Genomic DNA, 23,229 nt, shown 5'->3' with positions numbered 1-23,229 from the left:
TGATATATTAATAGTCTGCTACAATAAATGCAGACAATTAGAAATAGAAGCTGATCATTAAGGCAAAGAAGACAAGTGCATTTCAAAGGCAAGTATTTTTTCAGAATACAAACATCTTCTAATATCCTTAGCTATAATATACCAAAGGATTACACCACAAATAAAATGGAATTAAATAAAATAGAAGATCCATCCAGCTAATTAATTATAAGTTATTTTTAAAAATGACTAATCCCATGGCAGTTCATATTGCCATAATTGTACACATGCATTCTGAAGATTTATTCAATCCTTCAGCTAACTAGAAAAGGTCAGTTAATAAGGGTACGTTTAAAAGTCTACTGTAACTTTATTAGGAAGATAAATTATTTACTTTGGTTTTTAACAATAAATTCAGTCATTCGGTAGTTTGACTGGCTGGTAAGATATATATGGCCAGATCTGCACATTTTCTAAAAACAAGATTTTGCCCAGGTACCACTAAGTAAGCTTCCCCCTTATCCCTTGTAAATCCTGTGTGGCAGTTTCCTGTCCTCCACACCAGAGATTCTGTTAAAGGTCAGCAATGAGGTATCTATAATTTTACCTTACCTAATACCCCAACCCCTCTCTCTGTCTCCTAGGCCCTATTTTCTTTCTGGATTGCTAACCTTCCTTTCTTTTCCTCTGGTAAAAGTGTATTCAAATATACTGTTGTATCTCCATCTTTTAAATATAAAAATCTTAACCTTGACTCTGCTGTCCTTCCAACAACTATTGCTTATTCTCCTTTAGCTTCAAAGGCATTGAGTAGACTATTTACAGCTTATGTATTACCTCACTCACCTCAGACTCAGTATTTTATCCATTCCAATTTGGTTCTGCCCTCTCCAATCTCTTGAAAGTGCTCTCAAAATTTGAAAAGACCTCTTTATGGCTAATTCTTGAGGGTTATATTCCATGCTCAAACTTTCTGCTGCCATTGATATCAGACATACACCCCTCCTTTAGCTTCTGTGACTTGCTCTCCCTCCTTTGGTTCTCTTCCTCTCATTCTGGCCACTCTTTCAGTATCTTTCAATGACATTATCTTGTTTCCATTCTCTCTTTCTCTCTGTTGGAGCTCTCTCAAGTTTCCTTCCATTCTTGGCTCTCTCCTCTTCTCTTTTCGTCCCCAGACTTAGGGTCACTTAATTAGTTCCATGGGCTTAACTATATTCTTTAAGAGGATTATCGTCAAATATACTTTTTCTTTGCATACCTATCTCCCATGGTTCAATCACATGCATCAGTTTCTCAGATGAGCTCTGTACCCTTTACTCTTCTTTCCCTGATGTGTTAATTTTGATTCTCCCCCACAACCTTAGAGTTGCACTAATGCTAGATCCCCCCACCCCCAGGATTATAAACATAATTGATCCAAAATCCCTCCCTAAATACAAATAATTACACAAACACAAACTACAGAATTAATCAAGAGTCATACAATAATAGTAAATAGAAGTGAAAATACAGGTACTGCAACTAGTCATACAGAAATATGATCAGATTTGTTCACAAAATCAGGTGGAGTTCAGGAGGAATAGTGAAAGGTTCCAGTCCACAGAAAGTTCATAGCTCAGACAAAACAGTGTTTTATTCACATTTCAATTCACACAATTCAGCACTTTATTCACACAGTTTTTCCAATCCATTTTATAAAATTCACTTGGAATGGCAATCATGCTTCCTGTATATAGGTCATAATTCTAGGCATTGCATTTTAATAACTATTAATTATAGTTACACAAAATGTTAATATTTGGACTCAGATGAGTAGATAAAATGAGGGACATTATTACACAACTCCAAATCATGATTTTTAGAGAAAGATTATACCTTAACTTGTATTTTAATACCTTTCTCAAAAAATCTCAAACCTGCCCTACTATGATGTCTGAGAGGAAACTTTCTGGTCAGCATCAGGGCTTCTAGGGACATTAAAACTTGTTCAGAAAAAAATTATCTAGAAGGTGGGGACAGAAAGCTTAAGTGACTCATCCAAAGTAAATCAGGAAGCTAATCTCAGAACTAGGATTAAAATTCAGGTTTTCTAAACCTACAGTTAGGTCCACTAGATCACCATGTCACCTTCCAGGCAAGTAATTTAACCATTCTGCATATCAGTTTCCTCAGGACAATGGCATGTACCACACTGACCCTCTTCTGAGACCACAAACCCAGACGAAAGAGAGGAGCTAAATCAGTCATTCTACTATCTTCTCTCTCAGCTTTTACAGCAGTGTGCATTTTTTGAATTGTGCTAGAGGCTGCTGCAGTACTAACCTTTTTCTTCCCTGTCCAAATTTCCTCCCCTAGAGTGGGTCCAGTAGGTGCATTTAGTCTCAGTGGTCAGAAAACTGATCACATATAAATTTGAGTCTAAGGTTTCAGGCGTTTTTGCTTTATGCCCCCTGAAAAAACACAAGAACTAATTTATACTGGGAAAAATGTATTTCCCATCTTTTCATAACTGCTGAAGGGAGTTTATTCAAACTTTAAAAAATAATTTAACTTTGGACAGAGACAGAACATAGAATATTTCACTTTCAAATACAAATGCTTTGGAAAGCTTTTAGTGGCGGTTATAAGAGAAATTGTTCTGCATCCTAGACTGTAGCTGTTGCTACTCGCTGTTCTCAAACTAAATAAAAAAAAATAAAAAAAGTAAAAAAAATTAACAAATCTGTTTCTAATGTTCTGATTTGTCAATTACTCAAATGAGCCCTTTTCCATAAAGGCTGTGCATGCCCATGGATCAATGTGTTTAAGGTGGTAAAACTGCTCACAGTACAAAACTAAAACATTAATATTTGTACAGTACTTTGAAAAATGTAAAGAACAAGATAAATAATAAGTATTATTACTATAAAGGGTTACTATCACACTATTAAAGGTTATCCAACTCCACTAAATTGTATTCATTTTGACTGCAAAATCTTTCAGGTCTACATGCTAAATACTGATTTTTGCCTTATCAGTTGGCAGGTTATTATTAATCCTATGAAAAAGAAGGGGAGAAAGAGGAGAAGCAGGTAGCTAATTCCTGCGGTGGCAGTAGGAACAGACTGGGGAGTGCCTGGACTATCACAGTGATAAAGAAAAATTAAACAAGCACTTTAATCTGTATTGACAGTGAAATAACATGGCTTTCACTGCAGGATCACACATGTGGCTCTTTTAGATGAAAATTAAGAGACAAGAAAGGGTAATACCCAAGTACAACTTCAAGGTCTAAAGTAACTAACCTAACAAACATTTACCTTCTTCCCCTGAGGGAATTCTACACCATTGTGCATGCACAGCATTCATGTCGCCTGCAGATTTCTTTGCTTCCCCACAGAAAAACCACTTTCTGACAGGGAAGCAAAGGGAAGCTGCAAGAGCAGTCACACACCACACCTTTGCTGTGCAGGTACATCATTTCAGGCACCTGGAGCAGCTGGCAGAGAGGTAAATCACCCCAGGGCTGAGGACATCCCAGCCAGTGGCTCCTACCTTGAGCTGGGATCAGCTGCTAGTCCCAGCTGGGCTGGAGGCAGGAAAGGATGAGACTTCCTATTCCCCTGCAAGGAATGGCTGGGGCTGTGTCAGACCCACTCCCAGAAATCTTCCCCAGCTGCAAGAAGCTCAGCATCCTCCCCTGCTTCCTGCCCCCATTGCTCCTCAGCTGCAAGGGAGGGGTCACTGTACGGGGACCTGCTCCCCCATCTGCCCAACCTCCATGCATCTAGATCTTCCATTCTTAGACCCCCTGCCAAGCCTGACCCTCACCCAGAACACCCCTAGCCCTCCATACTCAAACCCCATCCCATTGAACCTCAACCCCTGCATCTGGAGTCTGCATGCACCCAGACCCCCTGCCTCTGGACCCCCACCACTGCATCCACACCACCCCCCACTGAGCTCCCTGCACTCAAATCCCCACCTTGATGACCCTGAGCTCCCACATCCAAACCTCCATGCCAGACCCCCAACTAGCTTCATCCAGACCCCCACCCCACCAAGCCCCACTCCCTCAGCTCCCAGGCCCCCCCAGCTGAAAGCCCCACACCCAGACTCCTCCACTGAGACCCAACCACTTTCATCTGGAAGCCCCTGCAGAGTCCCATTGCCCCTGCACATGGAAACCCTCCAACAAGCCTCTGTACATCCAGATCCTCCCACACTTAGACTTCCCACCGAGGTACCTGCATCCAGACTGTCCCACACAGAGTACTCTCACCTCACACCTGGATCCCCCCCACCACCTCACAGAGCCCCTCCACACTTGGATCCTGCCAGGTTGAGCCTGCCTGCCCCACACTTGGGCAGGACCACAGGATGTCTCTGGGGCAGGCCCAGGACTTGTGCTGTGTCAGGGACGGTTGCAGCCTCACCATTGAGCCCGTGTCCCACGGGTGGGGAGGCTGCAGGGTGATCTCTCATCTTCATACAGCCAGTGGTCTGTGTTCCCCATTGCTATGCTGGAGCCTCTGCATTTATTTACTGACAAATAAAATTGCAGACTTTTAAAATATCGTGTGCAGAATTTTTAATTTTTTGGCGCAGAATGGCCTCAGGAGTAATCGTCTCAAATAAACAGATTCTACTTTTCAAGGCTGTATATGAGCTATGTCTAAACATATACTGGCTGCTCCATTTGCCTACACAATCACCGTAATGCTAATATTTAATTTGTTGTGAAGTGCTTTGAGATTCATGAGCTAGAGTATGAAAAGTACTACATAAAAATAAAATAATATTAATGACTTATTTAAAACAAAGTTAGGTTTAATGTAAGTTCACCCGCACCACTTGTAACTTTGTATATAAGCTGTATATGTATTTAGATACAACTTAACTTCTAATCCAGTCCCTATTTTTTGGAAGAATCTTGCAACTTCATCCAAGTTTTGAAAATAAAAGTTCAGAAAGCATGCTATGTTGTACATCACTATCATAATCTATTAAACTGAGAGAAAATATGGCATTTGCTATAAAATTCCACAGTCACAAATATGAATGCAATACACTGTTTGATACATCAGCAATTATAACTTGATAGAAGAACCTAGAATAATTGTTTTTTTACACCACAGTGTTTAGTTTGTATATTTATAATTGCATTACCGATTTTCTACACATGAAAGTGTGCACCAAGTTTTAAGCAGTGTCTTTACCTTTTTACTAACCTGTAAGGCTATCTGGACGTGGTGGTACCATTCTCTGATAGATATCATATTGCTGTCCATACTGGTCAATGTCATGAATTGTTCTTTGTAATGTTGTTCCCAAATGCTGTGGAACTGCAGTCATGCCAGTGCGTTTTGGGGAAGAAGATCCCATCTGGGCTTGGGATGGAGAAGCTACTGCTGTCTGCGCATCAGTTAGGGCAAGAGGTGAGCCCACTCTGACAGACGCTTGGTATTGAGAAGTTCCTCCACTGAGGTTAGCTGCCTGCCTAGAAGTGACTGAACTGATCCTCCGTACAGCTGCTGGTGAAGCAGGTCTCTGTGTTGTATAGGGAGATGTTGCTCGCTGTACAGGTAATGTAGTGGATGAATATGCACTAGAAGTAAGAGGTCGTGATTCAGTAACTGATGGAGAACCATAACCACTTCCTACAGAAGTTCTCAGTGACCCCCTTGAAGGAGAAACACCTGTGCTGATAACGTAAGAAGGAGACTGTGCTCTGGATGGAACTGAACTAACACGTCTCATCACTCGGTTGGCAGCAATACTTACGGAGGGCTATTTAAGAAGAAAAAGAAAATGAGTTTTATTAATTTCAAATATTTTGGCCCTGTGATTATTTTCATTTTTTATTGAAACCGGAAAGCCATTGGAAAAAGCACATCATTCATTACAGTATAAAAATGACCACACAAGTAAAGATTAAATTTACAGTAAATTTTCAGTCTCTCTGCTTCTTACATTTCTTTTATATTATGTTTTTCTCCCTGGGAAAACACATTAGTTGAGTGCTTCTCATTCTTATTCTTATTCTTATCTTTTCTTATTCTCCACCTCTTCTCCATCTAGAATGTTCCATAATATCAGATCAAAATCTGAAGACTAATATTCCTCCATTCTGTACTTCTGAGTGCTTCTCTGCCTCTTTTTATGTTAACATACTAACACTTTTTCACCCCCAGTTCTAATAACTAATTAGTGTTGAATCTTATCTGTAGTTATATACATGGTTCTATTATAAAAGAGATAAAAAACTGAAAGAAAGTAGGACTGGTACCAGTCTGTGATTCAAGAAAGAGCTGAAAAAACGAACGGTAGCAGAAGGATATAAAACAAACATTGCCTGTCTTTAACACAAGACTTACACACAGACATAAATCTATGATTAAGATTTTTGTCTCTCTAAAGTTAAATTGCTTCAATTGTGGTTTTACCGAGATAGGATACAAATAATGTACTCTTTTACCTGCTGTACTTAAGAGTTTATTGAGTTTCAGTTACAATGAATTACCGACACTGGATGCATATTAATTTTAGTAAATAAATACTCTTCTGGCTGTCTACCACCTAGACTACTATTTACCCAGAAAAATTTTACTATTTCATTAATCTGAAATGTTTCAAAGGAACTTTATTTATTCTTGCCTATAATAAAAAATCTAGAACTAGCCATATATTTCTGTTCAAAATGTATTTCAGAGCAACAACTAAGCTGAAAAAAGCATTTGCTATATTGCATACCTGAACTAAAGTTTGTCCTTCAGCCCGTGAGTTTCTCACCAAATGATTACTAGTGGTTCCAGTAAGTGAATGCTGCTGTCTATTTTCTGACTTGCCCAAGTTCTGGCTGTTATGGAAACTGCTTACTTCCTGGTAACCACTGTCAGAATAAGAATTCATTTGTGTTGAACTTCTTGAGTTACCTACTGACCCTGCAGATATGAAACCAGTATGAGAAAAAAGCTATTACACAATTCTGACACAATCAATAAAGAAATAAACTTCCAGTATTTAAAATGAGTACAACAGACCCTCACTTTCATGGAGAGATGTCTGTTCTGGTGAGTAGAGGTTCCCTTGTTCTGGCTCTGTTCTAACCTGATAAGTATTGATATGGACACTGTCGGACACTCTGGGTTTGCTTACATCTGAGGTTGGCACATCTGAAAGCAGAGTTCAATTAGTTAAAGCTAATGTTGCTTATATAACTGCCAGTACTTTTCTAGTACTTTGTTATTGTCTTATACACCACCTGTTACAAAGAACTTAGATGCGATATAATGAGAGGCACAGTTCCATTGGTATGTCAGTACCAATTAATCATATACAATTTATCTGACCCTTACATGTGAGAAGCTCTTCAAGCTAGTTTCTTATACTTCTGAAGGTGGTATAAAATTTTGAGTTTTGTTATACTTCCCCGGCCTATTTTGATGCAAAATGCAGATTCACATCTCACAACTATGAAGTGCATTATTTAAGATGTGATTCTACTCTGAAGTGACTGCAAAAATGGCACTTTCTAACTTAATGGATATCTACACTAGCACTTTTGTTGGTAAAACTTTTTTTAGTTGGGGTGTGAAAAAAATACACCCTCCCCAACCAGCATAAGTTTCATCGACAGAAGTGCTGGCGTGGACAGCGTTATGTTGCTGGGAGATGCTCTCCCGCTGATATAGCTACTGCTGTACGTTGAGGGTGATTTAATCATGTTGACAGGAGAGCTCTTTCCTGTTAGCAAAGAGCAGTTATATGGGAGGCCTTACAGCAGAGCAGCTGCAGCAGTACAGCTGTAAGGTCTTTAGTGTAGACATAGCCTTATTCTCTGTGTATTTCAATCTGCAGACTGTAGTGCAAAATAAGTTTTTATTTGTTAAGTCCTTTATCACTACAAGACCATCACAATTAAAAGGCTGGCTGAATTCTATTCCTACTTTTCCATCACCAACATAAACGTTTACAAAGTCATTTACGCACAAAAAAATCAGTTGAGTACAATGAGCCTACACAAGTGCCTCTAAGAACCTAATTTGGCCTGAATAACCTTTATTAGTATGAATGATGACATGTAAAGGAAAGAATCCAGCTTTACTTTCAGATCCCAACTTGAGATTGCAGAACAGAGTTCAAAAAACTATGTTTACATGTAAACTTTCACATTTGATAAGAATCATTGAGACACAGCAAACATGGAAACTCATGACTATATTTTTAGTTACATTTCAGATCAGAACCATACTGCCTATCAGAAATCAGTGAGAAATCTGAAACAATCCTTGAACAACTTTCCTTATTGTGTCTATTTTCCTCTGAGCACACAAGCTCTTTTGTCATTGAATGGTGCTTCACAAAAGATGTGTTACTAGTATTGATTTTAGTATTTTAACAAGAAAATAGAGCAATAAAACTTTTAGTTTGGGAAATCTATGTTCTGTAAGAATTACATTAACTTTAATACATAAAGAAAAGGTGTGTGTAATTTCATCCTTGCACTATACCTCAAATAATTCCTCCATTACATCATCTTGTTTTTTTTAAATTCTATTTGCATGACAAGATTATACTTCGTTTTGAGCAGCTTAAGACCTTTTGTTCTGTAGATCTATTATTTTTGCCCCGACTTTTCACTCATGTGATCAGTTATCATTATAACAATATTCTCTCCTGCCAAAAAAGTACAGAATGCACCCACCTCTAAACTTGCTATTAACATGGCTCTATTAAGTGACAGGCAAAGAGGAGAGGGTGCTCACATCTACAAGGGAGTATCCATTCTGACATAAATAAGTGTCTATAGTTACACCAAAACCCAAATTTATTCTGTTTTGTAGTGCAACTATTAGATGCTGAGACAATCACTAGTTCCTCTTCTGGGATCAGTTTTACTGTTTTGTATTTTAAAGAGAAAATAATCTCTGCAGATATATTTCAGATAACAAGTTTCAAGTAGTATGTTTTCATTCTCTTCAGAAGTGATTTTGCTTCCAATAAATGGGTTTTACAAGATGCCAGCAACCCCTTTAGATTAATTTAATTTAAGATGGTTGCTGAATGGCTTCAAGATGTCAATGAATATTTTACATTCAATAAACATGATTTCTCCCAAAATATTGGATGCTTTTCTTACATTATTTAAAAGTTTTTCAAGACCAGGAGACAAATGTCGATGAGGTTTAAATGTGTAATGGGATGTCAAATAAGAGGGACATTTTTTACCTTTGAATATGGTTTCTGAAACATTGGGCATCCAGCCATTCATGAGGCTGGAAACCAAGATGCAGACACCTTCTGTGACAGAGTGGGATATGTTTAGGTCAAACCACTGTAATCTCCATGTTGTATTGTAACCTCCATTTGGTATTATGGGCTAAACCCATGTTGAATCTTGCACAAGGCAAGGTTAGTATGATGTATTCCAAAAAGCCACCCTGCCCAGGAAAGGTGCTTGACATCTCCTTGAAGGATGATATCAGAAGTCATCATCAAGACAATAATTGAGGGCATTGACTCAATTACCAGCCCATAACCATGAAACAATCTACTCCCTACACACAAGCCTGACCTGGAGACTATATTTAAAGAAAAGTGTTTCTCGGGGCAGAGGGGTGGAGGACAAATCCATTGCCGCATGCAAGATGACTGGGCTGGAGAGACAGAAGGCAGGCAGGAAGAACTATGCCTAGCCACTAATGCTAACAAGAATGCAGATTCAAAGTAGGGGGAGATCAGTCTTAGGAGCCAGGGTGAGGCGGTGGGTGGAGCTCAGGACTTTTATTACTTTGCAAAGATCTGTAACTCTCTAGTGCTTAAGAGTAAAGTGACTGTAGTTAAGAAATTCCTTTGCTAGGCCTGTGTTCCTTGCCTCATGTCACATTGTTCCCAAAGAGGTTAAATTAGAAGCCAGAGTGCCCACAGCTAGGTAGAACTTCAAGGGAATGTGTGTAAGCAACTAGGGGGATTGTGAGGTCTGAGGCAATGCATTTTCAATGCGCTTTTCTTGACCTGCTGCTCACAAACCGGGTAGAATTAGTGGGGGAAGCAAAAGTGGATGGGAATCTGGGAGGCAGTGACCATGAGTTGGTTGAGTTCAGGATCCTGACGCAGGGAAGAAAGGTAAGCAGCAGGATACGGACCCTGGACTTCAGGAAAGCAGACTTTGACTCCCTCAGGGAACAGATGGCCAGGATCCCCTGGGGGACTAACATGAAAGGGAAGGGAGTCCAGGAGAGCTGGCTGTATTTCAAGGAATCCCTGTTGAGGTTACAGGGACAAACCATCCCGATGAGTCGAAAGAATAGTAAATATGGCAGGCGACCAGCTTGGCTTAATGGTGAAATCCTAGCGGATCTTAAACATAAAAAAGAAGCTTACAAGAAGTGGAAGCTTGGACATATGACCAGGGAAGAGTATAAAAATATTGCTCGGGCATGTAGGAAAGATATCAGGAGGGCCAAATCGCACCTGGAGCTGCAGCTAGCAAGAGATGTCAAGAGTAACAAGAAGGTATGTTGGCAACAAGAAGAAAGCCAAGGAAAGTGTGGGCCCCTTACTGAATGAGGGAGGCAAGCTAGTGACAGAGGATGTGGAAAAAGCTAATGTACTCAATGCTTTTTTTGCCTCTGTTTTCACTAACAAGGTCAGCTCCCAGACTGCTGTGCTGGGCAACACAAAATGGGGAAGAGATGGCCAGCCCTCTGTAGAGATAGAGGTGGTTAGGGACTATTTAGAAAAGCTGGACGTGCACAAGTCCATGGGGCCGGACGAATTGCATCCGAGAGTGCTGAAGGAATTGGCGGCTGTGATTGCAGAGCCCTTGGCCATTATCTTTGAAAACTCGTGGCGAACGGGGGAAGTCCCGGATGACTGGAAAAAGGCTAATGTAGTGCCCATCTTTAAAAAAGGGAAGAAGGAGGATCCTGGGAACTACAGGCCGGTCAGCCTCACCTCAGTCCCTGGAAAAATCATGGAGCAGGTCCTCAAAGAATCAATCCTGAAGCACTTAGAGGAGAGGAAAGTGATCAGGAACAGTCAGCATGGATTCACCAAGGGAAGGTCATGCCTGACTAATCTAATCGCCTTTTATGATGAGATTACTGGTTCTGTGGATGAAGGGAAAGCAGTGGATGTATTGTTTCTTGACTTTAGCAAAGCTTTTGACACGGTCTCCCACAGCATTCTTGTCAGCAAGTTAAGGAAGTATGGGCTGGATGAATGCACTATAAGGTGGGTAGAAAGCTGGCTAGATTGTCGGGCTCAACGGGTAGTGATCAATGGCTCCATGTCTAGTTGGCAGCCGGTGTCAAGTGGAGTGCCCCAGGGGTCGGTCCTGGGGCCCGTTTTGTTCAATATCTTCATAAATGATCTGGAGGATGGTGTGGATTGCACTCTCAGCAAATTTGCGGATGATACTAAACTGGGAGGAGTGGTAGATACGCTGGAGGGGAGGGATAGGATACAGAAGGACCTAGACAAATTGGAGGATTGGGCCAAAAGAAATCTAATGAGGTTCAATAAGGATAAATGCAGGGTCCTGCACTTAGGATGGAAGAATCCAATGCACCGCTACAGACTAGGGACCGAATGGCTCGGCAGCAGTTCTGTGGAAAAGGACCTAGGGGTGACAGTGGACGAGAAGCTGGATATGAGTCAGCAGTGTGCCCTTGTTGCCAAGAAGGCCAATGGCATTTTGGGTTGTATAAGTAGGGGCATAGCGAGCAGATCGAGGGACGTGATCGTTCCCCTCTATTCGACACTGGTGAGGCCTCATCTGGAGTACTGTGTCCAGTTTTGGGCCCCACACTACAGGAAGGATGTGGATAAATTGGAAAGAGTACAACGAAGGGCAACGAAAATGATTAGGGGTCTAGAGCACATGACTTATGAGGAGAGGCTGAGGGAGCTGGGATTGTTTAGTCTGCAGAAGAGAAGAATGAGGGGGGATTTGATAGCTGCTTTCAACTACCTGAAAGGGGGTTTCAAAGAGGATGGCTCTAGACTGTTCTCAATGGTAGCAGATGACAGAACGAGGAGTAATGGTCTCAAGTTGCAATGGGGGAGGTTTAGATTGGATATTAGGAAAAACTTTTTCACTAAGAGGGTGGTGAAACACTGGAATGCGTTACCTAGGGAGGTGGTAGAATCTCCTTCCTTAGAGGTTTTTAAGGTCAGGCTTGACAAAGCCCTAGCTGGGATGATTTAACTGGGACTTGGTCCTGCTTTGAGCAGGGGGTTGGACTAGATGACCTTCTGGGGTCCCTTCCAACCCTGATATTCTATGATTCTATGATTTAAGGACTAGAGCCGCTGGACTGTGTGGCATCCCACATTTCAAAGGGGTCACAAAAGAAACCTGTGCCTGGGAGTGTGGCCTAGAGAGACACAGAGCTACAAACAGTGACTAGACTCTACCCAGATCCAGCTAGCTTAGAAGCACAAGCATATTTGTGTTCACTTACTACATACCAGTGACTGGCCAAAGGGGAACTGGGGCCAGTTACAACAGACACAAGTAACTAGTTCTGGCTTCTGTGAAGGAAATGTCTCTGTACATTCACATTTATGGGATCTGAGACCCAGTGCCCACTGAACTTCAGGAATCTTTGAGAAGGCAATGCTATCATAGAATTCAGTATTGCAGATCTAAATATTTGGAACCAAGATTCCTTTACTCCATTAGTTTTAATTTAAGCATGTGTGTAGTCACCATGCTGGACTGGGGCCAGAGTGTTCAGCACCTTGCAGTATCAAGCCTCAGAAGATGATGTAGGAAGCCAAGGAAATAGCCAATATGGTTAAACTGCAAGATTCAAGAGATTATTTAAATCAAATTGGTACCCTTGAGAAAATGGAAATCCAGTCAAAAAGGTATATACAAAGCAAATAGCTGTAGAAAATAAAACAAAGAATTTAAGTACTTTAGAAGCAAGAAACCTATGAAAGAATTGATATATTGACTGGACTACCAGGAAATAAAATAAGCAATTGACAAGGGCAACAACATAGCAGAGAAGTAAAATTATTTAATTGCATTAGTCTTCAGAGCAGAGGATGTTTGGGAGACACCTAACCTGGACTTATTCATTTCAGGTAATAAAGCTGAGATAATTTCAGAAATGGGGATATTAAAAGAGATGATGCTAGAACACTCGAACAACCATTTCTGAGAACTGGATAGTATGTACCCAAAAGTTCTGAACTAATTTAAGAATGAAGTGGTTGAATTACTAATAATAATAAGGAATCACATTCAATTTGGCTTTTATACCAGAGGTTAGAGAGCAGCAAACGTTGTAACTGAATTTTATAATGGTGCTAGAGTGATTCTGGAAATGACATGAGTGAGTTTTATTTCAGTATCAAGTACATTTCATTTTAAAAAAAATAAAAATAGAATTATAACATACCTAGATGAAGAGATATGGACAAACCAGCTTGGCTTCTGCGAAGGAAATTTGTGCTTCTCTCTAATCTACAATTTTTTAACCAGTTAGAATTTTAAAGTGAATAGTTTGTTATAAGTTATTTTGACTTTCAAAAAAAATTGACTGTCTTAAGAAGCCATTAAGAAAACTGAGTTAATTATGGGTGAGAAAGTACTGTCATTGATTAGAATATGGATTAGAGACAAAACAGAATATTTAGAAATAGTCAGTTTTCATCACTATGGTAGACAAAATTAAGTGTGATCCAATGCAAGGCAATGTACGTTAGTTCACAGTATTCCTGCCACTCATGCACAATGAAGGCTCCTACATTAACTGTAATCACTCAGAAAAAAAGAAGGCCTGTGTGTTATGTGGACTTCTGCTCAGTACTCCTCCTTGGTTAAAAGAGAAAGAAAAAAAATCTTAGGACATATAAAGAATGGGATAAAAAGTAACAATGAACATTTTGTGTGATACATCCTCAACTAGAATACTGTGTCAAATTCTGTTTACCTGGTCTCAGAAAGATATAGAAGTGGTCCACAAATGGTCAATGAAAATGATCAGTTTAGAACAGGGGTTCTGAAGTCCCGAACCCATTTTAATGGGGTTGCCAGGGCTGGCTTAGACTTGCTGGGGCCTGGGGCTAAAGCCAAAGCCCGAACCCTATTGTCTTGGGACCGAAGCCCAAGCCCTGGGCTCAGGTTGTGTAATAATTCTTGTTGTCAGAAGGGGGTTGCGGTGCAATGAAGTTTGAGAACCCTTGGTTTAGAAAGTAGATTAAAGTGACAATATTAGACTTAATGATTAAAGTAAATTGGGTTCTCCTATTTACACTGTCTCATAACACAAGAACAAGGGGACTTTCAATTTCAGTGAATGGCAACATATTTTTTTTAAAAACCTTTTATTGGTTTTAAACGTAATGAATAATTAAGCTTTGGAACTCAGTCCACAAGCTATCATTGAGGCCAGGAACATAGCAGGATTCACTCAAAGAAATGTTGGATATTTTAAAAAGCACAGTGATGGAGTGATAAAAACCTTCATCTTTCAGGGCATGAAACAACCTCTGTGGGGATTAAGACAAAATTTCCTATATTGGCATGTTATTCTCTAATTGAGAGAATTGGGGTTTTTAAACATTTTCCTCTGAAGTATCTATTACAGATACTGTCAGAGACCAGATATCTGACTAAATTGACAAAGGATCAGGTTTGACATGGCAATTCCTATGATTTAGGAAAGGTATTTTAAAATAAAGGTGCTCATTGCTTAAAAATTCTTCAGCTCTAATAAAAAGGAACCATAGAGAGTCATCTCTCTCAACAAATATCAAAGGAAATTTTGTTTCATATGATTATGTGATAATGGATTCCAGAATGTGATCTTGTGGAATCCAAACTGGTTTGTCTTTCAAGAATTTTTCAGATAAATTGAAAATAAAGATGATGAAAGTCACTATGATAATGTTAACACTTTGCAGAAATGTGGATTCACATATAGTAGGTTTCTATTCAATGTAACAGAACAAAGATGGGGACAGCGTGATTTTCACTCATTTCAAAAGAAATGCATGTAGTTGTTTACGTCTTCAAAGAGTTCCAATTTGAATCTTGAAGATAAAAGTCTAATATCTGCTATTTTTAAACCTACCCTTTCAATTCATCATCAAATCTTTAAGAGAGAAGGATATTTCAAACATTTACTGTAATGGCACACATCACAGGATGGTCATAAAATGTTAAAGGGTTAGGTAGTGAAATAAAAGTATTAACTTTTCTCAGCAAAGACTGCTCTACTATTTTAAAGATGGTTCATTTGTTTAAATGCAGCATGACTTAGCCTCTTTCCCAGAATTACGTTAAATACATAGCATTAAAGGAGTGCTGATTTATTAGAGGTACGAGCCTGAAAAAGGAATATTTAACCATCAACATTAGCTCTCTAGTAAGAAATTAAAAATAAAACAAAGCAAAAGAAAAACTCTTGGCATTTTTCATATACTGTGGGTTATCCCTAGTATCCTATACAAGATCCTCCCCAAGAAAATAATCTCAAAATCAAAGACCCTGACTTTGGCTAAGTGCATAATGCCTACTATATTATCAGTACCATTACATTTTTAAATTAATTTGTTTGTTCAGTACTTCAGTAATCTTGTTTCTCTTACTTCTGGTATCCCAAGCTGCAACTCTGAAGACTATCTCTGAAAAGGCCATCTTAGGATCCTATGAATATTCTGAATATATATATATAGAGAGAGAGGTTTGGACCTATATCTTGTAAGGCTACAGGTTATTCGGAAATACAGTAGATGATATTTGATCGTTTGTTATTGTTTTTTTTTTTAAAGGTAGCCTGATAAAATCTTTAAGGTATTTTGACATGCTATTTTATCACTTTATTTTGTCTCATACTGTAGTTTGTTAAAAATGTATAAAACTTCAAATAAAAACACAAAACAGAAAGCCACTATTCAAAGAATAATCTCCATCTGGAAACTGGTATTAGTACAGAAGCTACATACAATATGAAACAAGGACCCCTTCTTCCTATTTGACTGCAGTAGCTAGATTCTTGGTTTGGAAGGACCTCACTATCTTGGTGCCATGTCTGAAGCAACACTTTTTTTCGGTGCTATTATCTGACTGTCTACTTTATTGAAGATTGGTTTTGTGAACGGCATTTCCATGAGGATTGCTAAGAAAGCCAATGAAAATACAGGATTTAATTTTGCCAAATGCAGCAGTGTATACCCCTCCTCACACCTAGCATGAGGTCATAATTTGTTATTATTAAATATTTATATTGCAATAGCACCTCAAGGATTGGGGCCTTGTTTGAGTGCTGGACAAACATAAAGTTGCTGTTCACTGCCATGAGGAGCTTATGATTTAAGATAAGGGACATAAAGATGGGAAAGCGAAGGATACAGTTCTATACACACACACACTAATTATAAACAGAGAAAATATGCCCATTTGCTCCTCAACTGAGCTATCATTAATTTATTGATTTCTTATAAGTGTCACATCAGAGGTGGATCTTGAGATGAGAGCTGGAAGGGAAGATAATTTAGTGAATTTAGAGATAAGTAGAGGGAGGTCTTCCCATTCCTAAAAAGAACTGCAGAAGACAGCATGAAGAGGAGAATGTGTGCAAATGCACGTGTAGCTGACAGAAGGGCAGACAAGGCTGGAATCATTGGTGGAAAAGACAAGGAAGTGGGGAAATATGATATAAAAAGCAACGCAAGACAAGTGGTAGAGCACAATTTGAACGGTCTTGAATGAAATAGAACTTAATGTGGTGAATCAGGATAGGCCAGTGGAGGAATTAAATGGAACAGATGATGTCAGAGCAATGGATGAAGAGGATGGTCTCAGTAGCTGTGTTCTGAATAATTTGGAGGGGCCAATATCAAGGAGGTTGGAGAGGAAGCCGGTACAGTAATCATGACAAGAGATAAGGGCTCGGATGAGAGTTTTGGCTGGCAGCACAGAAAGAAAGAGATCTTAGAAATACTATAGAGGAAAAAAGGCAAGTTCTGGACATAGCCTAGATGAAATTGAAGGTGTCCCCTAGTTTATGGTTTTAGGATACAGGGACAAAGCTGATGTGTGTTCAACTGCAACAGAAAATGGAAGGATGAGTGGGGTTTTGGAGGAAAGATTAACATAATGTTAAAGTTGATGGCAAATAGAGGTGAATTAGGATGGAGAGAAACAGAAATGTCAGTAATCAGTGTAGAAATGATAGGTGAATCATAACTGTGTGAGATCACACAGACAGGGGAACCAGAGATAGAGCCCTGAGAAACAGAAGTCAGGCAAGAGTTTTAAGAATGAGGTATCTATTAAGAGGCTACGATTGTGGACCGGGATTCTAAGTCTGGATAAATGCTGTTTAGCAAGGAATATAGCAGAACTACAGGAGAGAACAAGTTCGTAGTTGAGAAAGTCCACATGGTCAAAAGATTTTCTTTCAGAGGCATTCACTGGCAAAGAAGCATTGATAAGAAGTAAATCTTTGAAGTGAGACAAAGTTTGGGCCTGGAGACTGAGGTGGCAGAGACGAGGAGGGAGTGTTAGAATATTTTACTTTCCTTTAACAAAAAAAAAAATCAAAATTCTATGTGACAGCTAAAGGTAATGAAACTTCTACCAAACCCTGGTAAAGGACTAATCAGGTATGTTAAACTGGTCGTACTCAGGATGAAAAACAGATGAGTTATGAAAGCAACTGCTATTACAATGTGCTTCAAATGACAACTCTAAAACACAAGCACAGTTTATTTGTGCCTAAACCTATGAAGCAAAAAAGAAACACATTGAGTTTTACTGGCACGTAGATCTAAATAAAATATCAAATGCCTCAATAATTGTGCAAGTAAACATAAAAGAAAATTCACATTACAAACTGTACTCCCTAATTTGCTTCTATGAGCAGGAAGTGTTTAATATCTTTCAAATTATAGATTAAAAACAATTAAAATTTCCCACTAACTGTTGACAAATTCACGTGATTGGTTAGCCAATCAACAAAATTACTTGATGGAAGAACATTTTTAGGTCAGAAACATCTGGGTTATTATGACATTGCAATCAATTCACTATAGCAACTATTATGACGAAGGTCATAATCAAGGAAGGTCATGCCTGACTAATCTAATCACCTTTTATGATGAGATTACTGGTTCTGTGGATGAAGGGAAAGCAGTGGATGTATTGTTTCTTGACTTTAGCAAAGCTTTTGACACGGTCTCCCACAGCATTCTTGTCAGCAAGTTAAGGAAGTATGGGCTGGATGAATGCACTATAAGGTGGGTAGAAAGCTGGCTAGATTGTCGGGCTCAACGGGTAGTGATCAATGGCTCCATGTCTAGTTGGCAGCCGGTGTCAAGTGGAGTGCCCCAGGGGTCGGTCCTGGGGCCCGTTTTGTTCAATATCTTCATAAATGATCTGGAGGATGGTGTGGATTGCACTCTCAGCAAATTTGCGGATGATACTAAACTGGGAGGAGTGGTAGATACGCTGGAGGGGAGGGATAGGATACAGAAGGACCTAGACAAATTGGAGGATTGGGCCAAAAGAAATCTAATGAGGTTCAATAAGGATAAGTGCAGGGTCCTGCACTTAGGATGGAAGAATCCAATGCACCGCTACAGACTAGGGACCGAATGGCTCGGCAGCAGTTCTGCGGAAAAGGACCTAGGGGTGACAGTGGACGAGAAGCTGGATATGAGTCAGCAGTGTGCCCTTGTTGCCAAGAAGGCCAATGGCATTTTGGGATGTATAAGTAGGGGCATAGCGAGCAGATCGAGGGACGTGATCGTTCCCCTCTATTCGACACTGGTGAGGCCTCATCTGGAGTACTGTGTCCAGTTTTGGGCCCCACACTACAGGAAGGATGTGGATAAATTGGAAAGAGTACAACGAAGGGCAACGAAAATGATTAGGGGTCTAGAGCACATGACTTATGAGGAGAGGCTGAGGGAGCTGGGATTGTTTAGTCTGCAGAAGAGAAGAATGAGGGGGGATTTGATAGCTGCTTTCAACTACCTGAAAGGGGGTTTCAAAGAGGATGGCTCTAGACTGTTCTCAATGGTAGCAGATGACAGAACGAGGAGTAATGGTCTCAAGTTGCAATGGGGGAGGTTTAGATTGGATATTAGGAAAAACTTTTTCACTAAGAGGGTGGTGAAACACTGGAATGCGTTACCTAGGGAGGTGGTAGAATCTCCTTCCTTAGAGGTTTTTAAGGTCAGGCTTGACAAAGCCCTGGCTGGGATGATTTAACTGGGACTTGGTCCTGCTTTGAGCAGGGGGTTGGACTAGATGACCTTCTGGGGTCCCTTCCAACCCTGATATTCTATGATTCTATGATTCTATGACCATGTTATAAGTAGAATTGACTGAAGTACTATTACATCTAATCATTTCAACAGGAATGTTGCACAGAATATAGGATAATATATGGATGTTGAAATGTTTCCCTCCTACAGCTCTTTTAACATTGTCTGGATGACTGATTATGAGAGATCAATATTATTAACAGCCTTGAGTAATAAGTTTGCATGGATAGAACGCTACATTTAAATTATTGTACATTTGTCTCTAACTTACTCACTTTAATCTTTAATTTTACTTTCTTTTTGTCACAGAACAATACAAGGGGTGCCATCTATATAATATCAATGGACTGTACTAAATCAATTTCAATTGACAATAATAATCTTTACTATCTGAGGAAGAATGAAGAGGGAATCAAAATAGCTTGTGCAGTGATACACAGGCATTACTATGATGGGGATCAGAATCAACACTTAGCATCAGTCCCACATTCCTCACCTAGAAAACTCTGACAGTTGTGATAAAAACTGGAAGATCCATAAGGCTTTGAAAGGAGTTCTGGGTGTTGGTAGGAATACACAATAAAATGGTTTGTTCCCTCTCTAGCTTTTTGTGTTACCATAAATCATGAGAACCAAAGTCCTCAATAGCTTTTTATACATGATTGCTGATCTAATATTCTATTTATGAGTATCTGCAAAACAACATACTTCATGTTATATCTCTGATATAAATTCTGTACAGTTGTACTGGTGCATAAAGAGTTTTCATTTAAGTTCACATCTTATCATGTGCTGATGTCTTTCTCTGTTGTAAATTACTAACTTCAGAGGAAAAAAGAAAAAATGATTTAAGGTGGTGTTCTCATTTATCTTTAACTTCAGTATTTTTTTTCAGTTTTACAAGTTTGTAAAGCATCCTGTGCTGACAAGTCTTCAAAATAAAGCTTAATAGTAAAAATATAAGAAAGCAAAATCTACCATAGTGCTATTATTGCTTCAATTTAAAGGTAAACAATGTTAAATAAGATTTTAACATCAATTTACATTATAAGTAAATGATACAATTTGTTGTAATATATATTTTTTCATTATTACTCAGGCTCAGCAATTGCTCTAGATCCGTGGTCCACAAAATTTTTCAGTCATGCCCCTCTTGAGTGCTGTGGCCAGGAGCCAGGGCTGCGGGTGGGAGCGGTACCATGACTGGGTCCAGGAGTGTGGCCACAGCCAGAAATGGGGCTGGGGCCACTGCAAGGAGTGGAGTCGTAGTTGGGGCTGTGGCCAGTAGCATAGCTGGGCGGGGGAGCGGGGAAGTGGCCGCTCCCCGCACTGAGCACAAGTGGCGCCTTGTCAATGTCTTGGCGCCTTTTAAATTTTCCCCTGTTGAGGGAACGGGGAGCAATCCAAAAAAAAAAAAAGGCACCAGGGGCGGGACCTTCACTTGCTCTGGGTCTTTGGCGGCACCTCGGCGGCAGGACCTTCCAGTGCCACCGAAGACACCCGGAGTGAGTGAGGGCCCACCGCCGGAGCACCAGGTGAGTAAAAGAGTTGCAGCGGGTGGCGTCTTTTTTTTGGATCGCTCCCCCTGTTCCCTCCACCTGGCTATGCGGCTGGCTGTGGCCAGGAGCAGAACTGCAGCTGGGAGTAGGGCTGGGAACTGCTGGTCGACGCTGGAGCTGCACCTGCGGTGAAGGTGGGGCCAGGGCAAGAGCAGAACTGGGGACAGAGTGGGGTTGGGTGGAAGTCCCTCCAGCCCCCCATGGGGGCTGTGGCTGGCCCTGCGCCCTGCCGCCCCTCCCCCAGAACATTCCCCCCCCTCAGGGGGCGCACCCCACAGTTTGGGGACCACTGCTCTCGATGATCCCTATCTAACAAACACTATCAGTGGCACAATATAGAAGGATGCGGGCAGCATCCTCCTGAGTCCTCAGCTTCAGTGAGATTTTAAATTGGGCATAATATTAGGGGAATCCCATGCAGCAGAAGCACTGTATTCCTAGGATCCTGCACAAGGCATAGAAGTAAGGATCACTTAGAGTCTCTCTAATGCTCCAGCTATTACAGCTGTGGATACACCATTTTGGTAAGTGCAACCCTCACTCCGGGGACACAGAGGAAGAGAAAAAGTCAGAAAAAGGGAAAGAAATATACAAATTAAAGGCGATTTGAGGGATGAGAAAAATAGAAAAAGACAGAAGAAAAACTAGGGCAGAACTGCTTAAAGGGAAGTCATGAAGACAAACAATGACTGAGAAGAAATTTGCTACATGAGAAAATTGAGGAGGCAAAGAGATGACAAAGATGTGTGTGTGTGTGTGTGTGTGTGTGTGTGTGTGTGTGTGTGTGGGTGGGTGGGTGGAACACAGAGGAGGAGATGAGGACAGGACAAAGAATGAAACCTATCAAGTGACATCTCCTTTTTCAGCTATGAAGAGATACTGGAACATTAGATAAACAAACAAAATAGGATAAAATATTAACAGAAAATATGAAAGGGAATAAGAGAAGAAAAAGTTAAATTTCTGATGACTTTAAAATCTTTCAGATATTCCACAGGACAAAACTTAAACCTTCCTCCAATTAAAACATCTGGTAAATTCAGCTTTTCACTTATCTCATCTCCTTCATCCTCACCTTAAATTGGGGGAGATATATATGAATGTTCATATAAAACCATATCCAACTTCTTGCCAGACCACAGAAGTCACTAAAAGTTGGATTCTGATGTACTAGTGTAACAAGGTTAGAAACATATTTGCTATCCCTTAAAAAGTGTTCTAAGAATGCCCATAAGCACTTCCGTGTTCCATAAAAATAATTGAAAAAACAAAACCTAGGCTGTAGCGAGTATCAGCTTTGTTTTTTGGTTTGTTTTTAATATAATATGCCTTCCACAAATCACAAACTGATTACCAGGACTACAGTTTAAACTAATTACAGTGGTGTAAATACTAAAATCTTAAATCTAATCTAGAAAAGAAAAAAAAAAGAGGGAAAGGACCACAATCTTAATTCAGAGTTGAGAGGGACAGATCTTTTGAGAAGTATTGTGAGAAAAAGTCAAGCCCATTTTCCTCATTTTATGCCTTGCTTATTAGCACCCAACCTGAGAAAAGGCATTAAAAAAAGGGAAGTCCGAGGGTCTTATAATTAAGTATAAGCCAAAGGAAGGGAAAAGGTTACTTTGTTTACTTCTTAAGAAATTACATTTTGTGATATCTCAATGCCTGGTTTAACTTTCTTTAGTAAACCCAGGAGGCAAAGGTCTTGCAATAATTTCACACAATATTTTTTCCTATCTTCAGCATAGGAAAAAAACAGAACAAACAATATATGTTCTTTAGATATATTTTCTAAAATGATCTTGTGGCAGGAAACTGTTTTTGAAATCATTGTCTAACTTTGTCCCATTGGTAAATTGCTTCCTGAAAACCTATCACAGTAAGGAAAAACAAACCAAAGTCAATTTACCTTTAAATTACGTAATAAAATCTTGATTTCACACTTCTGGCATTACAACTGTCACCATGGTGATTTTAATGTTACACACACAAGACTGAGTTTATTGCAAGAAAGATTAGAAAAACATGGAAGCATATTCAATTATTACTATTTTATAGACAAAAACCGGTTGGTTACCTACCTACCATAATTGTTCTACTTCGAGATGTGTTGCTCATGTCCATTTGAAGTAGGTGTGTGCGCACCGCGTGCACTTTAGTCAGAAGGTTTTTCCCCTACAGGTACCTGTCAGGTGGGCTGTGGAGACCCCTGTAGTGGAGCCTTCATGGCTGTATATAAAGGTCCCTGCCAGCCTACCGTCTTTTCAGTTCCTTCTTGCTGGATACTCTGACAGAGGGGAGATGGGTGGGCCTTGGAACAGAAATGAGCAACACATCTCGAAGAACAGCAGTTATGGAAGGTAGGTAACCATTTTTTCTTCTTCAGTGATGACTCATGTCAATTCCAAGT

The 23,229-nt window shown here is 39.9% G+C and overlaps 1 protein-coding gene across 10 annotated transcripts in view; it reads right to left on the bottom strand.

Moving 5' to 3' along the window:
- PKP4 (plakophilin 4) overlaps positions 1 to 23,229 on the bottom strand; it is a 231,877-nt gene that overhangs the window by 89,803 nt on the left and 118,845 nt on the right. For 5 of the 10 annotated variants that reach the window (XM_043505152.1, XM_038422283.2, XM_043505147.1 and 2 more), the window contains 3 exons: positions 7,005 to 7,136; positions 6,715 to 6,905; positions 5,193 to 5,751 (listed from right to left, as the gene is read on the bottom strand). In XM_043505152.1, coding sequence (XP_043361087.1) covers positions 5,193 to 5,751; positions 6,715 to 6,873 — 718 coding nt within the window. In that variant the 5' untranslated portion in view covers positions 6,874 to 6,905; positions 7,005 to 7,136. The remainder of the gene's footprint in view (positions 1 to 5,192; positions 5,752 to 6,714; positions 6,906 to 7,004; positions 7,137 to 23,229) is intronic. The other 5 variants (XM_043505151.1, XM_043505148.1, XM_038422290.2 and 2 more) reach the window with 4 other exon arrangements.

The sequence above is a fragment of the Dermochelys coriacea genome, chromosome 11 (assembly GCF_009764565.3).
Source record: "Dermochelys coriacea isolate rDerCor1 chromosome 11, rDerCor1.pri.v4, whole genome shotgun sequence".
NCBI lineage: Eukaryota > Metazoa > Chordata > Testudines > Dermochelyidae > Dermochelys > Dermochelys coriacea.
This window is presented reverse-complemented; position numbering and strand designations above follow the sequence as displayed.